The sequence below is a fragment of the Anabrus simplex genome, chromosome 1, assembly GCF_040414725.1.
Source record: "Anabrus simplex isolate iqAnaSimp1 chromosome 1, ASM4041472v1, whole genome shotgun sequence".
NCBI lineage: Eukaryota > Metazoa > Arthropoda > Insecta > Orthoptera > Tettigoniidae > Anabrus > Anabrus simplex.
This window is the reverse complement of record NC_090265.1, coordinates 1,303,122,530-1,303,143,893: the sequence shown is the minus strand read 5'-3', so window position 1 is coordinate 1,303,143,893 and position 21,364 is coordinate 1,303,122,530. Positions and strand designations below refer to the sequence as shown.

At 40.2% G+C, this 21,364-nt stretch overlaps 1 protein-coding gene across 1 annotated transcript; it reads right to left on the bottom strand.

Annotated features, from left to right (window-relative positions):
* Positions 1-3,845: 3,845 nt before the first annotated feature.
* Positions 3,846-5,211, bottom strand: LOC136878480 (uncharacterized). Its single transcript, XM_067152087.2, has one exon. The coding sequence runs from the start codon at positions 5,209-5,211 to the stop codon at positions 3,958-3,960; it is 1,254 nt and encodes a 417-aa protein (XP_067008188.2). The 3' UTR covers positions 3,846-3,957.
* Positions 5,212-21,364: the final 16,153 nt, after the last annotated feature.

Sequence of the window (21,364 nt, the reverse complement as noted above, 5' to 3'; positions counted from 1 at the left end):
GTGTGCTCTGGTGGTTTTTTTACGGCTAGCGGGAAGACGGTACGTTTTCGGACACAAGTTCCTATGCTAAACTTAACCGTCTTGGTCCCTACTGCAAGCTTTCGAATTCTGTAATGGGAATATAGAAACACCCTGTATTTCACACAGGAGGTTTTGTCCCGGCAGCGACAATATATTGATTAATCGGGGAATAAAAAGTAACGCACAACACACTGAGAATAGCCATCAAGTGCCTCTTCAGCTTTTGACCTTTTCCGGTTTCTAATAGTCCTTCATACACGGGTTGGAGAACACATAAAATAAAGTGCATTCAACTTAAGAATGACTCTACCTCGTAGAGATGTTTTCTATGGGTTTTAAAGGACAAATAACGTTATCGCCTTCCAATGTCCGTGTAGCGGGATGTGAAACCACTCGACGCCAGTTTCTTTTCTTCTGGGATCGAGCTCGATAGCTGCAGTCGCTTAAGTGCGGCCAGTATTCGGGAGATAGTAGGTTCGAACCCCACTGTCGGCAGCCCTGAAAATGGTTTTCCGTGGTTTCCCATTTTCACACCAGGCAAATGTTGGGGCTGTACCTTAATTAAGGCCACGGCCGCTTCCTTCCCACTCCTAGCCCTTTCCTGTCCCATTGTCGCCGTAAGACCTATCTGTGTCGGTGTGACGTAAAACAACTAGCAAAAAAAAAATTTCTTCTGGATGTGGGAAGGGGAGATCAAATAGTGCGTAGCATTACCTGAAATCTTGGACTGTAAGGTAGCCATTCTGTTATCGAGTCAAACTACAATGTATAAAGTAGACACACCCAACGTGGTGAAATATTGATCATGACCAAGTTCTACTGCAGTTCGTTGTGTTGAGAAATTCATTAACCTTTTTCTTACTTATATCGTGAGTTCGAATCCTTGTACAGTAGTTTAATATTCTAGTGCGCGTTAGTGGAATAATTTACCAGAAAATTAATCTCAGGATAAAGTTCATATACCAAGTATTCTCTTGTAATTAACATGGATCCCAAGTAAATAATGTCGCATAATGTTCGGAGCGACCGCGGGGCCAGATTTCGAGAAATCGACTAGAAGTACACCAGTAGTGTTCAGGGCAATGTTTCACATGGCAATGTTTCTTCTGTCGCACCGACACAAGTAGGTATTATGACGACGATGGGATATAAAGGGCTAGGAATGGGAAGGAATCGGCCGTTGCCTTAATTAAGGTACAGTCCCAGAATTTGCCTGGTGTGAAAATGGGAAATGGGTACGACGTAAAGCAATAGGCTACAAAATAAGAAAAATATATTATTGAACAATGGAGCGCATTCACAGGAGTGTACTTGGAATTCACTTACCTAGAAAAAAATATGAATGTTCTTCGAATCATGAATAGTTTTCGAGAAAAGAAAGTTTGGTTTTGTTACGGCGCATGCTTTATCCTTTATCCTTGATTTCTTTCACGTAAAAATTACTTGACGGACATTGCTCAAATATGACAAGCATACAACTTGGATCATTTTGTTAACATGTAGGCTACTTATTATTTCAGTGTATCTTAAGGGGGTCGTGCAGGGAAATAAAATTTGAAGCAAATCATAGGAAATTGATCGCCTGTAACCATCGAAGTGAATACCCTGCCTAAAGGGTTAATCGCATTAAATAATACAGTCAGCGAGTATACTTAAAATTCTGTTTCCTAGGAAAAAAATTGTAAGCATATGCTTCGTAATTCCAACAGTATCCCATAAAAAGACGAGTTTGTGTGTTTTACTACCACACTATCTACTAAGCGGGCCATGTAGTGAAAGGAAATGTAAAGTAAGTCAGAGGAAAACGTATGCCTGGGATCCTTAGAAGTGAATAAGCTGCCTGACGTTTAGTCCTACTAAACATTAGAGCATATCAGGTATATTTAAAATTCGATTTGCAAGAAATAACTTTATATGGACTTTCTTCCCAGCTCTAATAATTTACGAGAAAGTAATGGTTTTATTTATTTTGGTGCATACTGTTGTGGGTTGGATTGCGATGCCCTTACATTGAACAAATAAGAAAAGTACAAAATGGCGAAAGCTCCATCATTTAATTCGAGAAAAGTTACACACATTCGGGTATGATCATGGCGATCACTCACTCTCCCATCTTTTCTTTATGTTTCACAGCAGCCAAGTACAAACCATACACAACTAACCCCGCTTCAATTTTAGGAGCATACACTAGCACCGCATGTGAGTCTATCAACTTTTAAATGCCTCTGATTGGCAAGGAATATGAATAGATTAAACACAGCACAAAACAAAAACAGAAACCCACTCAGCTGTCCCTGCATGGGGGATCGCAACAAGAAACTGCACTTACGTGTAACAGGTAACGTTTTACCTCTTGCTCAGTCACATCCTTCCTGATTCATGACATGTTCCAAGTTGTTATGACGAATTTTAGCGATATGTCTTGAAATCAGACTGTTCTTCAACGAACCGAATTACATGATATATATATACGCAGGCCAAAAATCCCATACATATGCAAATAATACAGTAATATTAATCATTGATAATTTTTTCTTTTAATTTGTACTCGCGCAGATACGTATTAAAGATACCGCTTTATTGCGATAATATTGCTCTCATGTCGGGTTTGTGTCCGTTAGAGAACACACAGAGACAGTCTTTATGAGGATATAAAACAAAGCAACTCGAGAGTGTGTGTCTGCCATTACTGTCCAACTAGGTAGTGACTGGAAGAAGGCAAGGGTGCCTGCCATTACAATGAAAACTCCCTAGCCCGGTCTTCACACGAGAAACGACGTATGGTGACCTTTCCGTCATGTTTCTTGGGGAACGCTCCATTTAACACATTATCGTCCGGGCGCGCGCTACTCCATTCTTTCCTGCAGACCGGCAACAGAAGCACACCTAGCATGAGAAGTAGGATGAACTATAAATGCCTGTAAAAGCTGAAAATGGTTCTAGGATTGTGTTTTCATCCTTATTTGTCCATCCATCAACCTCACTGTCACTACCATCACTGGCATCTTCACTCGTATTATTGTCGCCGTCTGAACTGCATGTCGCACTTCCACGCGTATATTTTGATGTTGCCGGACACACATCTTCACAATCACTGATGCTTATACTTTCGCAATCACTAGCGACATCAGATAAACTATCAGCAAGAAATTCTCAAAATATTTCATCATCGTTCAAGCTATCTCTGCTACGGCGCGCCATGCTGACATCTGACAATTCACTCGGTCACGCGGTACTGAGTGTTGTGAAATCAACCTTCCTGTGCAGAAAGCATTGTCAAGGAAAGAATATATCTATCTAAATTACCATCAACAGAGACGTTAGTTTTTAAATAACACGAAATATTTTGATTAATAAACGGCGGGGAGGATAAAATCACACAAGAATGAAGCAATGCGAGAAAACGTTAATTTACGCAGCGGATCGCCCGCGCACCGATACGAAACTACGTTAATTAACGTATCCCGTCATTAATGTGTTAATAAAATATTAAATCATGTACACTACTTCACCTATAATTCTCTATATAACGTAGAATTCTATAGCGAAGCACAGATACATCAGCTAATTACTAAGAACATGGACAAGACATAACTTATTGCATGCGAAGCAGTTACTTGCTGAAATAGCACTGAAACGTTTTGCAGTGTGTCATTCTGTACATATTGTTTGCTCGAGACACTTGTGAATTCCAAGTAATATCCTACCATGTTGCCATATTTACATGAATGCTTTAAACTTAGTCGAGTTACTAATTAAGCACATAAGCACGTAACTACACTTTAAGGCTAGGGTCAGTTACAGAGAATAAATAAAATATGCCGTCACATGTTAACGGTTATATTCTTCAATATTATATCAACAAAGTTTTAATAGTATTAACTCACCCAGCGAAGGATATAAATTACAGATCAATGATGAATTTTGTGTTATAAGTTATATTTGGTAATCCTTCGCGAGAAAATCTCGAAGCATCTCCGCAATTCTCTCTTTAACAAACTTTCCTCCGAGAGATAACATTTCCTTCGCTCTTTCTTCTGTCATATTTCCAACTTTCTTTTCCAATTCTTCCACTTCTTTTGGTGATGCAAGCAGCCTTCTTGTAAATATCATTGAATTAAGAAAGCCATAAAGTGCATGTCTTCTATAATCAGATTTGAATTCTTCCAGACTCAACTCAACTTTCAATTCTTCCACTGTACACTGAAGTAACGATGCCGTGGACTCCAGCACTTTCTGGTGATAATAGCTGAGAAGATTCTCTTCATGGGTTGCGCGAAACACTGAGGTTGTGTTGAGATATAGAATGAACGAGATATCGATAGCAGGAGAAGCGTACCTTACCGTCTGAAAGTCGACTAGTTTTACCTCGCAGGGTTTCCCATCTTCATCGTACCGAAAGAGGATATTATTCCTGTTGAAGTCCCCATGGCACAGAACAGCGAATGGTCCTTCAGCTTGAACCAGTTTGCGATACTTAGATCCAATTGGCTTACTCACAATACTCGAAACCTCATTTAACTTCGTTTCGTACTTCCTGGCAAATTCTGGGAAGATATCTTTGACGGTTCGAACACAATCACTCCCAAATACTTTCGTCACAATATTAATAAATGCTTCGGAATGGCTGCCTTCTCTATAACGTGCTTCCTTCCATGCTAGAGCTACGTTACTATGAAAGAGACCAGAATCCTGCTTCTTTAAAGCATACGAAAATGAGTGGAATTGTGCTAAGGCCTTAAGAGCCAATGAACAATGATCATAATCCATATCAGTAACATTACCAAGTGTGTAGTCAGTCAAATGTTCTACAATTAACAATGAATTGCTTTCAGCGAACGAAGCATACAGACACCCAGGAAGTATGTTGAATGTCTCACTTTGATGAGGAAATGACTTTATAAAAAGAGGAATAACTTCATTATACACTCTACACTCATTATAAAATTGCTCGTTCAAACTGAACAGTTCTTGAATGTACTTAATATCCCTCATTAATTTGGCGATGAATTTTCGAGTTCTCTTCTCTCCGCTTGGCCTTTGCTCTTGAATGTTTATTTCAAACAATGAAGACACCATTATGTTATCTTGCGAGAATGGCTGGACATCGAAGTGGGAAATCTGAAAGTCCAGTTCCAAGGAATTGAGTGCTCTCTGGATGAACTTGTGTCCTTCGTCGTTCAGCGCCATGTTGTGTACTGTGCATATGACTGTTTGTCCGTGTGCTTCATGTCTTAAAGAGGATACCTACACTGTTTGTTATCAAATATCATAAATATCTTTGTACTCATTATGAGTTATGGCCTAGACAGCGTTTTGTACTGATATCAATGAGCTACAATTATCTTGACATAGCATAGACCCTTAACAACAAGACGCTTAACTGCAAGACGTAACAGCATAATGACTTTTGCATAACTTAAGATGATTGTGTACTTTATATTTAATTTTAGTCGGACTGACTTAACAATCAAGCTTGTAGTGTTACGTGACTGTTGATACCGTAACCCATTTTCTGTGGAATCACAACCACAAGGACCATGTGCATTGATTGGGATTCCAACCGCAATTGCTTTGGTGAGAAGCCAACCATAAAGTCACTCTTCTATTACGTCCCCTCGGGATGAGTTACTGAGATGGTAAAACCAGAAGGTTGTCCAGAGAACAATTCCCCATTGTCAAAGTAAATATATGTTTAATCCTCAGCCCGGGCGCTAGTTGGATCCTCAAAAGGCCCACTATCAGCTGCCATGGATAGGATAGGAAAAGCAGGAGTGGGATAGATTTCCGTAGCTTTCCTCACTGAACCAAATGAAACTATTACATATAAGTCATGTTATTAGTCTACCAAGAACACTAAAATACGTACACCAGCCGATCTTACGAGCAACATTTCCACACTATTAATAACAGGAACTGGCAACATAAGGCATTACTAACATTCCTCAAACATATCTGAGTCACTTTCATATTGTGAAAGCTAAGGATGAGACTTAAACAAGTAACAAACATACTGTACTTCATACCACAGTATACTCTAAAGCATACTGTAAACACTATATCTCATCATAGACGGATCTGAGCTTAAATTATTTTGTAATATAATGAATATGTGGGCCAGTGGTAGAGTGGTAGAGTATGGGTCTCTGGATCCCAAATTAACAGGTTCAAGCTCGCCAGAGGTATTGGGATTTCTGAAGGGCGGCAATAAAACCGATTCGGCACTCCATTTCGTACAATGTCAGCGTGTAAAATATGTCTAGTACTTACTTACCCAGCAAAACTAATTAACACTCAGCCATAGATCAACGAATAGAGATTCATTCCTCTGCCATCTCCTTAAGTGTAACAGATCCTCGAAATTGACAGGCAATCGAAATAGCGACAAAATCAAATTTCTTACACACGATAGGCATAAGATTAATTCTCTTTTATATTTATACTTCATATATATACATCCATCATCAAGAAATTCAGAAGCGAATGCACGACAAAATAAATGAGAGGTGCTTACGTTATTTGGCCACGTTGTAAAATAGAAACAACTTTGCGCTCTTGATAATAGAGGGGAAAATTAAACTGTAAGAAATCCAGAGGCGGAACTCCTCGACGCTCATCAACATAGATTTTCCAAGCAACTGGCAACAGCTTTCAAATTGCAGTCCAGGTAGCAAAGGATCTCAAGGATTGGTGGATTGTGCCACAAGCAGTCAGAGGGTACGGAACGAGGAGAGTATATATGTTTATATTTTATGAATATATTTTCTTATTTTTCCTCATGGTATAAGGAGAGAATCTTTGTATTCTACCTCCTGATCTCAGGCTCGATTTCTTGAACATGTAAATTATTTAGTATTCGATCTGAGGGTTGTTACGTGGTTCACTCATTATCATGAGGTCAACTATGAGCTCTCTATTAGGAAATTCGGTCAAGAATGCAAGGTAACACGGCTAAGGAAATGCTAACTCTAACCATCTGACATTCATATATCTTCAGGCCATCATCTTACCCATTCTCTTCCATGTATTCTTTTTTCACAACTACAGTACTTAAAGCCAAATGGATGTTAATAACTTAAAGTTTTACCGGGCGAGTTAGCCGTGCGCGTAGAGGCGCGCGGCTGTGAGCTTGCATCCGGGAGATAGTAGGTTCGAATCCCACTATCGGCAGCCCAGAAAATGGTTTTCCGTGGTTTCCCATTTTCACACCAGGCAAATGCTGGGGCTGTACCTTAATTAAGGCCACGGCCGCTTCCATCCAACTCCTAGGCTTTTCCTATCCCATCGTCGCCATAAGACCTACCTGTGTCGGTGCGACGTAAAGCCCCTAGCAAAAAAAAAACTTAATGATTTTAATTCTTAGACACGTAAATGTTTAAATAAATAAATCATCTCAGCAGGTTGAGGTACGTAATACACAGAATAACATAAAGGTTTCTTCTCTTACGTCCTGATATATAGTCTATTTCTTTATAAGAAACAGTGTTTCTCAACACATCTGATTGCCCCGAATTACTCCCTCAAGTTTGTTTTTTCTTTGTTGTATATTTTACCCTTCCTGATGAACACTGTTGATGTTGCCATCCCATTTTTCACTCTGCCCCAGAAAGCAATCACAATATCCTTACTTTACCTCCAGAAATTCCTACTAATCTAAAACATGTATGCATGTGAAGGCTTTTTGTTATTATTTTTATTATTATTATTATTATTATTATTATTATTATTACAAAAACGAGAAAGTATCCAACGTACGTTGATATATTTCAAGACAAAGCCATCCTAACAAACGGGCGGATGTAAAGCCATGTCTTTAATAAATATAACTGAACACACTTAACTACAATATTTCTTATTTTTGCTTCGCATTCATAAATATTTTCCTGACACTGCTCGTCAGTTTATTTGAGCCCTCCTCCTTATTTATTTCCCTGAAATCGGCGTTGAAATCAAGCGATGCTACCGTCCGTGAACGTATCGGGATTGTATTTTTAAATACTGAAATACGGGTTAAAAATAAACTGCATGAGCTGATTATCACACTACGTAATTGCGTGGCTCATTGAATGTACTGCGTTACTTGTAGACGCAAAATGCTTCTGGTAGGAAACAATACGAGGGTATTAACCTAACAAAAATCTCCGCGAATTATGAGGCATTTCCCCCCAGCTTATCTACATAAATGCAGTATGAAGTTCAAATTGTACAGTGAAATGTAATTCTTTGCTTCACCAAATTTCGGTCCCATTATTTGGTCGAAAATTTTTCATATATATTTGGTAGTCCGTCTCTATGACCCTCCATTACAAGGAAAATAGTTAAAAATGTCTACACCCAGGGACATTACTCATGGTTTGCAACACTGCTGCGCTGCACTTTTAGGAAGAAATGATCTCTGAAAGTGGCTTGTGTAGTAGATGAACACTCCGTTTTCACAAGAGCTACATCCGGAGGGAAAACTACGATTCACTATTAATAGGTACGAATTGAGGACTTGATTGCCCCGTATTATAAGACAACTGAATGCATTTCTTTTCATATTGTATTCATGTTCTGCCTTGGGTCGCAGTGGTGGCTCCAGCAGATTCGTTTCTGAGAGCCAGCTTCTGCTCACCATCGATATTTCTTGTCCCTCGCTTGGAGTAGGATGTATGACTTGAATTTAACAGACGCTCGCCACACACAAAAACGTTCGCTCGATGCCCGTTGAAATATGGTCGAGAAAGTACAGAACTAAACCAGGAAATAGCAGCTCTCTGGCCTTGGACTCTCCTTGTATTCGTCAGTATGATACGTTTACTTGTGTTAATGTGTAACTTTCCTAACTCTCTTACTAAATTTACAGACATATTATAAAACTGCATTTAAATTTAAAGATCTGTATATCTGCATTTAAAATGGAAATTATGAAAATTAATATTCATTAAATAAAATACACACTTGTCGGACCTTGTACTCACACTTACTTGTTACCTGCTTACTTACACATACGTTATTTGAAGGGCACCAGCTACCACTCAGTGCAGCAATAATAGAATGAGACTCTTGACTATCTCTAGGGTGTGGGGTAATAAGCTTACTTTTTACAACATACCATATAAGTTCTGGGAAAAGGAGATTGGCGTTCGGTTTCCCCATTAATTTTGAGGTTAAGATATTTTCCTGTCATTGAAATAAAACTATGAATTCGTTTGATAGAACAAAATATATTCTTTAAATAATATATAAAAAATAGTGAGTCTTGTTGCGATAAAACAGATGAGAATATGAAATTATGACATTGCAACTGAAAGAAACTAGGCATGAATTTGAATTCTTCTTGACCGGACATTTAACAATTTATACGAAATATTTCCCTCACTGATTCACTTGACTGTACCTTCAACACATTTAGTGTAATTACGACGTATTCCTTTGATCTGGTGTTTACTGTAGATGTGTCACGCCTAACTTGGTGATACATCCTTGTGACTGCTTCTTCTCCATATCATCTGACTTCTTTGTAAGTCAATATGGTATTACCTCATCGCAGGTCCAGGGTTGCCCTCTCTGACTCCATGGTAAGCCCTTGCGTCCGTGTCTTCAACTAAGTGACCAACTAACTTTGGCCTCACTCTCTCAATGACCAATGATTAATGGCTCACCGAGTCTCCTCCATCTCTCGTTCACACTCGTTGACTGACCTACTGAGGCCTCTTCATCTCGTAGTCTTCTTCACTGTTCAGCTTCCGTTTAACTAATGACTGACGCTACAATATGCACCCACCTTTTATAGACGTTGGTTGACACAGCTACGTAATCTCCAGAAATAACAATGACATACTCCCACAACGCCTCAAACTGTTGCATGTAATGGTGAAATCCCCTGGGGCGGCTGAGTCTCTGAGCGAATTTCTAAAAGCTCACGATGACGTAGCTATGACGTAGCAATGACTTGGCAGAATCGCCAGTAGTGCAAAATATAACAACGTCATATCCAACATCTGATATATAACAATTCTCACGTACATGTATTGAGTGTTATTTTACACACACGTATATATGCATACATCTAAGTACAATCCTGCAAGCGACAAGCATTGTAAAATTGGATTGAATAAGAATTATAACAAAATAATAGTAATCTCACAGATAAAATAATAATAATACGGACATAATAATAATAATAATAATAATAATAATAATAATAATAATAATAATAATAATAATAATAATAATAATAATAATAATAATAATAATAATAATACCACAGATGCAATAATAATAATAAAATACAGATATTACCTTGTAACGGGATTTGAACCGTTACAAATGTCAACAAAGACATACACAGGAACCGACATGGCAATGTTCTGTGGCAGTTGCCGAGTTACACTGGCTGTGATTTCATTCCAAATTTGCTCAAAGCTTTAACTCACTTCACCCGATTTTTTTTTTTTTTTTTTTTTTTTTTTTTTTTTTTTTTTTTTTTTTTTTGTAGAAGTGATTACAAGTGTTCAAATAGACGTGTATGTTGGTTTGAGAAGTCTGGGAGACCTACGAAGGAAACTGACAAAGATATCTTAAGTCAACTGAAAAGATCAATGAATAGATAAATAAATACATTAACAATGTAACTTATACGATGGATTTTATAAAACATTAATTGGGCCTCTTTCCATTTCAATTTCTTTTCCTACGTACTTGTTTGACGTCGCATTAACAAATCCAAGGTTTTCGGTAACGGAATGATGGGAAAGCTTTAGGATTGGGAAGGGCCGTTGCCTTAATTAAGGTACAGCCCCAGCATTTGCGTGGTGTGAAAATGGGAAACACCGAGCTCGATAGCTGCAGTCGCTTAATTGCGACCAGTATCCAGTATTCGGGAGATAGTAGGTTCGAACCCCACTGAAGATGGTTTTCTGTGGTTCCCCATTTTCACACCAGGCAAATGTTGGGGCCACAGCCGCTTCCCTCCCACTCCTAGTCCTTCACTGTCCCATCGTTGCCATAAGACCTATCTGTGTCGGTGCGACGTAAAGCAACTTGCAAAAAAATGGGGAACCACGGAAAACTATTTTTAGGGCTGCCGAAAATGGGGTTCCAACCCACTATATTTCGCATGCATGCTCACAGCTGCGTGACCTTAACCGCACGGCCAACTTACTTGGTCTATTACAAAAAAAAGTAAAATATTTCCTGTGTGTATGTGTTTATGTAAATATTTTACAGAGAACGGACTGGTGCGCGGTTGCTCCGTCAGGATCTTTCTTTCGAAAATCATACTAAATAATAACACAAACTAATGTAATATCCTACCCACATTTTTTCTTGTGTCTTCTATATTGAATAACTACTATTGTGAGTCATTGTTTTCTTTCTTTTTTTATAAGTTGCTTTACGTCGCACCGACACAGATAGATCTTAAGGCGACGATAAGAAAGGAAGGTCTGCGACTGTTGTAGGATAATGACGTAGTCGTACTGTAGTCTTCATTTAAATCTCGGGCTATAAATCAGTACAGCTCACAGAACCGCCCAGTACCAGCTTACACTCTCTCTTTCATTCGTCAGATTCATGCGGAAGCATAACACGTGGACACACCTGAAGAGTGAGAGGCAGATGTAGAGAGCGAATGACGGGAGATCTAACACGAACCAAACACCCACAGAGGGGAATGTATTTGCCTCCCGCCTGCCCACACGACTCCACTCTCTCGACTTTGGATATGCAGTAGAGAAGGAAATGCTATTTTTGCTTTACTTCGTAACGACACAGATAGGTCTTATGGTGACGATGGGACAGGAAAGGCCGAGGAATGGGAAGGAAGCGTCCGCGGCCTTAATTAAGGTACTGCCCAAGCATTTGCCTGGTGTGAAAATGGGAAACCACGGAAAACCGTCTTCAGGGCTGCCGACGGTGGGGTTCCAACCCACTATCTCCTGGATGTGAGCTCACAGCTGCGCGCTCCTAACCGCACGGCCAAGTAGCCCGGTCATACAGCATTCGTTCTTAGTATATCCTCACTATTTACCGCATGTAACATCTCTGTCTTCATCTTCCACCAATTTCTTTTCCCTCATTTCTCTAACAATGTTATATAGTTTTAATGTTCTTCCTGGTTTCATCAATTCTACATTTAATAAATGAACAAGAGTAGAAAGGCGATGTAAATTTTCAATTTTACATGCAATTTTCTTTCGTTTCAGTAAGTTTACGAAACCAAACCTCACGGCGCGACAGTCCCCGAGGGCCTTGGCCGACCAAGTGACCGCTCGTCAGCCCGAAGGCTTGCAGATTACGAGGTGTCGTGTGGTCAGCCCGACGGATCCTTTCGGCCCTCTTTCTTGGCTTTCTATATCGGGGCCACTATCCCACTGACAGATAGCTCCTCAATTGTAATCAAGTATGCTGATTTGACCTCGAACCAGCCCTCAGATGCAGGTAAAATTCCCTGACCCGGCAGCGAATCGAACCCGGGGCCTCCTGTAAGAGGCAGGCACGCTACCCCTACACCGCGGGGCCGGACTTGTTGTCCACAGGGGTCCAAAACTTAGGTCACCGGCCCCTCATAATTGCACTAAGCACTGGTAAGGCAGAACCATGGTGTTCCTCGCATGGTGGTACTAATCACAGGTAATGCAGACCAAAGGTATGTCACATAAGGGTACTACACACAAGCAACGCAGACTCATGGTGTTCCCCACTTAGTGGTATTAATCACGGGCGCCGGTATTCCCGTGGTGATCCTCACATAGTGGTATTAATCACAGGCAAAGTACACCCACGGTGTATCGCACATTATGGTACCACCCACAGGTAACAATAAAGGCAGTACCCACAGGCAATGCAGATCCATGGTGCTCCTCATATAGTGGCACTACTCATAGGTAACGCAATTCAGCGCGGCGCACGGCAGCTCCTCCCGCGCGACTGCTCCCCCGCCTCGGTGGAATGCACACGATGGTACTTCTCATAGGCAACGCCCAAACCAATGGTGTACATCACATTATGATACTAATCACAAGTAATCTCATGGTTCCAGTTCCTTCATCACTTGATCGCCCCTTTTACTCGCCTCTTACGACAGTCAGGAATTACCGTGGATGTATTCTTCGTCTGCATCCCCCGTCCACGTGGGGTATTGTTAGATTTACTGGCACGTAAAAGAACTCTTATGGAACATAATTCTGGCACCTCAGCGTTTCCGAAAACTATAAAAGTTGTTAGTGGGACGTAAATAATATTATTATTTTCAAAAGTGCCGTAGGGTATTTGTAATAGAAGGCTTATCATTGGCCAGAAAGTGCCGATAGGTAAAATGATGACTAACTGACCCGCTTAATTAAAGCTTCCATAATAATAATGAAAATAATAATGATTTTTACGTTCCACTAACTACTTTTTACGGTTTTGGAGACGCTGAGGTGCTGGAATTTAGTCCCGCTGGAGTTCTTTTACGTGCTAGTAAATCTACCGACACGAGGCGGACATATTTGAGCATCCTCAAATACCACTGGACTGGCCCAGGATCGAACTTGCCAAGCTGGGGTTAGAAGGCCAGCACCTTACGCATCATGGCACCAATCATCTTACCGGACTGAGTGGCTCAGACGGTTGAGGCGCTGGCCTTCTGATCCCAGCTTGGCAGGTTCTATCCTGGCTCAGTCCTGTGTTATTTGAAGGTGCTCAAATACGTCATCCTCGTGTCAGTAGATTTATTCGCACTAAAAAACTCGTGCGGGACTAAATTCCGGCACCTCGGCGTCTCCGAAATACGTAAAAATTAGTTAGTGGGACGTAAAGCCGAAAACAATATTATTATTGTTATTATTATTATTATTATCACAGTATTGTTATCATCTTACCTGCACTATTCATCGGTGTATCTTACCTGGAGTTACTCGTAGTTACGTTACTGGAGCTTTCAGGGGACGTGCCGCTTCGATTACGCAGAACCATGTGGTTTTTACACGATATAAGCCGCTTACTGCGAGATCATTTAGATTAGACATTTGGTCAATGGTAGATAGGACGACGTGGACCCATCAATTGGCCCGCCAGATCTCCAGACCTTAATCCAATGGATATTTATGTCTGGTGAGACATAAGAAAAAGTATATTGATCAGAAGTAACCACTTCAGATGGCATCCGAGGACGTATTCTTTTAGCAGCAGAGGATATTCCGAACAACCCTGGTGTCTTGGCTTGAATGCGTCGCAACTGCATTCGGAGAAGTGAATCCTGCATAGAAGCCCAGGGTGGTCACTTTGAACAGTTTCTACGAGTTTCACTTTGGTATGTCAGATATTACGCCATGTCTGCAGCGTATTGACTTGGGAGTACAGTACTGAATCGATGTTGTATTCTGAGTCTCGATAGTTCAATATTCTCATAAATTCGAGCAGAAAAAATGAAGTACAGGCGACAAATATTATACATCGAGAGTTTTGAGTGCGCGAATGCCTTGTACGTGGCGAAAGCTGAACACAACACACGGAATACGTTCTTGTTAAACGCTAGATATTGACCTTGAACGCAGTTCGGCAGTTCCTCAATCCTACTTTGCACGTGGGTTCATTAAGTGTGTTCAAGCAGTTCATACTTTGTTTTTATTCACTGTGAGTTAAAACAGAAGACACATTACGTTTCAGTGGCCGATGACCTTAAAACAGCAATCATCATCATCATCGTCATCATCATCATCATTTTCACATTTTAAAAATTCAATAAAATGCGTGTTATTATATTCATCACTACTTAAATAGGAACTAACGTTTAACTTATGTAGGTTGCCTTGAGCTTTGTTTTACATTTTCAAAAGAAATTTTAAAATTTCTTTTAGTGTAAGGCAATCTGTATGTTTTTGTTTCCTAAACTACTGTGCTGTAATGGTTAACATAATAAAAATTATGTGTACTTTCGTAAAGCCGTGTTATTCTATTCGAGATAGTCTCTTTACCGTCCACCTGGAATTACGGAACCCCTCCTGTATGTTACTTCATTCTTTTCTACAACAGAGTATTTTTATGCTATTTATTCGGGGCGTCAACCTAAGAAGATCACTTGCCCCTTCTTTGCACCATATATTGTGGAATCTGCGTGTATTTGGAAATGGCGGAAGTGTTAAAGTGTTGAATGTGAGGAAAGGAACAATAAGGACGACACAAACACCAAATCCCCACGCCAGGTATACTAATCATTTACAATTAAAAACCCCTGACCCGGCCGGGAATGGAACCCGGGGCCGTCGGGTGACAGGTGGACGCGTTGCCCCTACACCGCGGGGCCAGACGTCAACAGTGTGTTATTATTACGACTGCAGTTCTTACGACCATTCCACTCTTATGTCTGTGTCACTAATGTGAGCCTTGTTCAGCTATGTCGTGCTTGAATATTTGGCTCCCATTATCTTCTTCTTCTTCTACTTGTACTTCTTCCACTGGAGCCTTATGTCTTATTCAAGTGTATCCTATCGGCATCATCTTAATACGTAGTAGCGTAATCTGCTGCGATTTGGTATTAGCACCAACGTAGTAAAATTTAGGATGTAGTTGTGGTGGAATCCTCTTAGATACGTTCGACATGTGTGAATTGTATATAATTTGATAACTAATCCTGTACTATGAATGCGACTCTCGGCCTGGCGTCAGGTTAATAGCTACATGTCTGTCACGTGTAACCTGTTTTATGGTTCTCAGATTTGTTGATGTGTATGTTTGAGGTTTATACACAAAACCTGTTTGTTACACTTCGTCCTCCATTGCTAACTGCAACAAGAGGTTAGATCTGACTCATCCCAAAGAGACTTGGTTCTGGTCTTACGTAATTTTGTAGTTAATTACTGCGACCAATGTTGCCACGTGTGCCGTACATTCCATCTTGTTTCCTCTTAAACCACGCATATTTTACTATTTTCTTCCACGTCTTTTAGCTCTTAATGACCTAATAATAATAATAATAATAATAATAATAATAATAATAATAATAATAATAATAATAATAATAATAATAATAATAATAATACCGTTAATGTTATTTGTTTTACGTCCCACTAACTACTCTTACGGTTTTTGGAGACGCTAAGGTGGTCCTTTTACAGGCCTGTAAATCTGCCGACATGAGGCTGACGTATTTGAGCACCTTCAAATACCACTGGACTGAGCCAGGATCGAGCCCGCTAAGTTAGGCCAAGAAACCAGCGCTTTAACCGTCTGAACAACTCAGACTGGCAACTTTGATTCTGATACGTTTAATAAGCACTGAAAAAGCAGCAGTAATTTATAATGCTTTTTTTTTAATGGTATTTGTTCGGGACGTCGACCTAAGAAGATCTTTTGCCCCTACTTGCAACATATGTTAGGAACCTGCGTGTATTTGGTAATTGCGTAAGTGTAAAGTGTTGAATGTGAGGAAAGAAGTTTAAGGACGACAAAAACACCCAGTCCCCAGGCCAGGGATATTAATCATTTACAACTGAAAACCCCTGACCAGGCCGGGAATCGAATCGGGTGACAGGCGGACGCGTTGCCCCTACACCGCGGGGCCAGACCTGCTTTATTTTACTATTGAACGTATGCTTTTCGTTTGGAAGCACGAAATATTTATTTTACTTTTAACGTCCTACTAACTACTTTGACGGTTTCTGGAGACGCCGAGGTGCCGGGATTTTGTCGCGCATGAGTTCTTTTATGTGCCAGTAAATCTACCGCCACCAGGCTGACGTATTTTAGCACCTTCAAATACCACCGGAATGGGCAAGAATCGAGTTTGCTAAGTTGGGACCAAGAAACCAGTGCTTTAACCGTCTGAACAACTCAGACTGGCAATTTCTATTTTGATACATTTATTAAGCACCGCAAATGCAGCGGTAAGTTATAATGCTTTATTTTACCATTATACATATGCTTTTCGTTTGGAAGCACGTATTAATAATGTTTTGTTTTTTACTTTCCACCGACTACTCTGACGGTTTTGGAGACGCCGATGTGCCAGAGTTTTGTCTTGCAGGAGTACTTTTATGTGTCAATAAATCTACCGACACGAGGCTGACGTATTTGAGCACCTTCAAATAGCACTGGACTGGATCAGGTTCGAACTGCGAAGTTGGAGTCAAAAGGCCAGCACCTCAACCGTCTGAACCACTCAGCCCGGTAGGATACACGAAATGTAGGTACGTTTAATTTATTTAGTTGTATAGCATGTCCATTATTTGTTTGAAACAAAACGTTCGATGGGCTTCGATAATTCAATCCCGATACTACTCACTTGGACATTCTATCCCATGCATGCTTTCGTTGACGTAAAGAACTTTGTTTACATACACTTCAAGACGATATTGCCTTCTTTCTTCTACCTACACGCAATGCACAACGGGGATCGTATCGTATTTCACGTCCCGGCGCACCTATCCCAACCTTACGCTCCAAAAATTATATCACACGCTCGTACAGATCCCGCACCGAAGGAGATTTTTCAGGTAATTTCCATACTCAGTAGACCATGGGGCCGATGAACACAGATATCCCAATCCCGTAAAGGACGTAACAGCAAAAGCACCAGTATTAATGCTGACAATTCGATACATCTCCAGGGTCCGGAACCGATTGCCAGGGTTGTCTGTAGCCCCTAAGACGGAAAAAAAATACTAATAACCGCAAAACCAGTCTGGCGAGAATGTTATGTAACATGGCATATCCTAGTAGCATCCTTCAGCTTTTATCGTAGTTCAGTTGCTCTTAAACAAAAAACCAGTTTGGCAAGTATGTTACGTAATATCTCGTGGCATTGCATCGGTAGCGTTCAGCTGTTATGGCAGAACATTTGCTCTTAAACAGAAACCAGTTTGGCACGGATGGCGCGTAACTTGCCTGTTATCGAAGGAAAGCTATTCATTCACAAGAACAAGGCATATAACCTTTTCTAAAATCATCTTATCCCTTTGCTCTCGAAAATAAATTCCGAGGATTACTAAAAGCTTGATATATATATATATAGTGGTTCGCCACATCGTTCTCTATTGCTACAAGATATATCTGCACCTATACCCCTAACACCTTGTATATGTGTGTCCAGTGTTGTAATGACGCTATTAAAGTTGGATGTGGTAACTGTAATTAACTGTAATTTACATTGAACTTCGAGTTTCTCTGCTTATAAGGAAGGATAGGAAGGATTCGTTTGTGAGTACAACTCTGAGAGATATTCATGTCACTTGCAGGGACATTAATTTTGAAGTCCGGCGACATTTAGTGCGGAAGTAATTAGCGTCCACTTTAGGGAGGCGGAGTGACAGGGTTTTACAGGGCTGGGTTGTGGTAATTAGTCCTGAGTCACCTTCATGCAATAGGTTAGGAAATAAGCGTTCTGTCTCTTAGCATATCCAGCTGTTAAGACTATTCACATTTGAAAAAATGCTGCGGTAGGTAGCCGTCTGTGAAAGATATTTTGATTACCATTAAACCATTTGAACTTTCCAGTCACAAATAAATAAGGCAATGAAAAAGGATTAAAAAGTATTGAGTACTGCTCATCTGCTACAGTAATGCATAAATATGACTGCCACCGAAAAAATAAAATGAAACACACATGAATTAATTGAGAAAAGGCATGATAGCCGAGTGACATTGCCTCTGATTTCTCACCAAGATGGCCACGAATCGAACACAAACTTTTTAAATGAAAAGTCTCTTCCCTTTAGATCGGGATCTACGTAACACTGGATGTCTCGTGACTATGATCATGATAGGAACAGTAATATAATGTGACGTATTGGTAAGCGTCTTACCCTTAGGTCCTCAGAGACCCGGAATTTATTTCATGACGGGTCGTGCTAATTCAATGGTTAATGTCGTTGTCTCGGGGCTGAGTGTTTGTACTGCTTAAGTGCGGCCAGTATCCAGTAATCGAGAGATAGTGGGTTCGAGCACCACTGTCGGCAGCCCTGAAGATGGTTTTCCGTGGTTTCCCATTTTCACACCAGGAAAATGCTGGGGCTGTATCTTAATTAAGGCCGCGGCTGCTTCCTTCCCATTCCTAGGCCTTTCCTATCACATTGTCGCCATAAGACCTATCCGTGTCGGTGCGACGTAAAGCAAATAGCAAAAAAAATGTTTGTACTGGCCCCAACATTCCTACAACTCCCACATAACATGCAACATCCCTCCACAGTAACAAGCATTATAACATATACGGCAAACAACGCCCACGTTCATCGGACGGCCTGTTTTAGATGATGATGATGATGATGATGATGCTTGTTGTTTTAAGGGGCCTAACATCGAAGGTCATCGACCTCACGGCCTGTTTTACAAGGGCTGCTCCTGGTTACCAAAAGCCAGACGATAGTTTACTGCCGTTGTTTAAAATATACTGTATTGAGGAAAGTTTGATTAACTTCCCTTATTATGTCTTATATGTTTATCTAACATATTAGAATGAATATTTGTTCGTCTCTAGTGGACTCAAAAACTGCTGGACCGATTTAGCTGAAAATTTTACAATTTGATTTTATTTCTCCTGGGAAAGTGGTTTTGACGAAATCCGATACGCAATTTTATGATGAGTAATTTTATGTAATTAATTTAATTATAAAGCCTACCTTGATGGACAGATTGGCGCTAGATGACACCAACTTACTCTTTATCATGGTAGGCTAGACATGAAGGAAATTCTGAGTACAGGAGGTTGGGAACGCGCCGCCATGTTTTATGAGGTACCTTTCCATATCTCCTCCTAAACCATGGGAGCAATTTCAATCGAAGTTGGTACAATTATGACTTACTATCTGGAGAGCTCCTAACTGGGATCGTACGGAAAACGTAGGCAATTGTAAAATGAAACGGTGAGTTGAAAAGGGTACACATTCCAAAATCCTTACTTTTCAGGAGAAAGGAAAAACTGTTTTGTAGCTAAAAGAAAGGTTTGATTAAAAATGTTTCTATTAAGCATTTATACATCATATATCTGCGTATTCAACTACAAAGTATGGAAATCATATTACGTACGGTTTTCAAGTTATACCATTTTTATGTCAAGGAATATGTCCCTTTTTACACTCAAATTTGATAAAGATCTTTTTAGAGGCAGATAATGTATAATAATCTCGCAATTTCAAGTCTATTAAGCAGTAAGACATTATTACACAAAAATACGCCCAACCATCATTTCTTTTGTAGTGTTTCATTGCCATTCCCTCGCTTTAAAGTGTTTTACTTTACAATGATGTCCAGCCTCCGTAACCTCTAAATGGTGTATGACTTCTGTGTTTTAAAACGTGAAGATCATCAACGTTATCGTCCATTCTTTCAATGTTAAGTGGATATGTAGAATGTTTCACGACGATTATATTACTTCAGACAGTAAATACCACGAAAATAAACTGCTCACTCGTTTCTTTTTCCGCTACTCGCTGCTATACAACGCTTATACAAGGGTCCTGGTCTGTATAAGCAATTCAATGAATACCTATAACAGATGTATACAAAGGAGGCTTATACACGGTTTATTAGTAAAGGATTTCACATGAACGGTGTATAAACTTTGTATAAAAGTTATACACAGTGTATTAGTAAGACGGATACTGTGTGGCAAGATAATCCTTGCACCCGGAGGGGAGGGGCTGAAATATAAAAGTAATCGAGAACTACCGACATTAACTTCGAATCCATAGTTTTGGGGATTACTAAAATAAAAATGTGACACTCTGGATGCCATGCATGTCAAAGTTCAGACCCAACCGGAATGAGGGTAAGAAAGCGTGAAAGGGAAAATATCCAAATTTACCACAATTACGAAAGAATGTGTGTATGTTTCAGCACAGCTCTCCACAAAACTTGATACACACATGACTTACTGAAAATGAAGATCCACAGCTGTTTCCAGTCATTCGAATGGGTCGGGAATGGTATGAATGAATTAATCCCCATTCTAGCAGCGAGGATAAGAATTTTGCCAGCTGCCGAAGCCTGTCGTACTCCTCTGGGGCAATAATTAACGACTGACGGATTAAATACGCACATGACTTACTATGTCGGTAAGACACCACTAGCACCTCTAGGAAAGGGTTTCATACGTAAAAATAAGTGGAAACGACTGATGTTAGTGTCGAACACATGGTTATCGGGGTCACTAGATGAAATGTGATATTCTGGATGCCGTTTATGTCCAAGTTCAGCATTCATCGGCATGGGGGTTGAGAAGGGGTGAAGAGGAAGGCCAATATGCCTAAAATGACCTATATTTGTGTTGAGTCCACAGGTTTCGGGATTCCTAACCTGACTGGTGACAGTCTCAGTGACAGTTGTAATCGTGTATATCATGCCTATTGCGCGGGGCATAGAGTTATAATTTACTTTCATTATT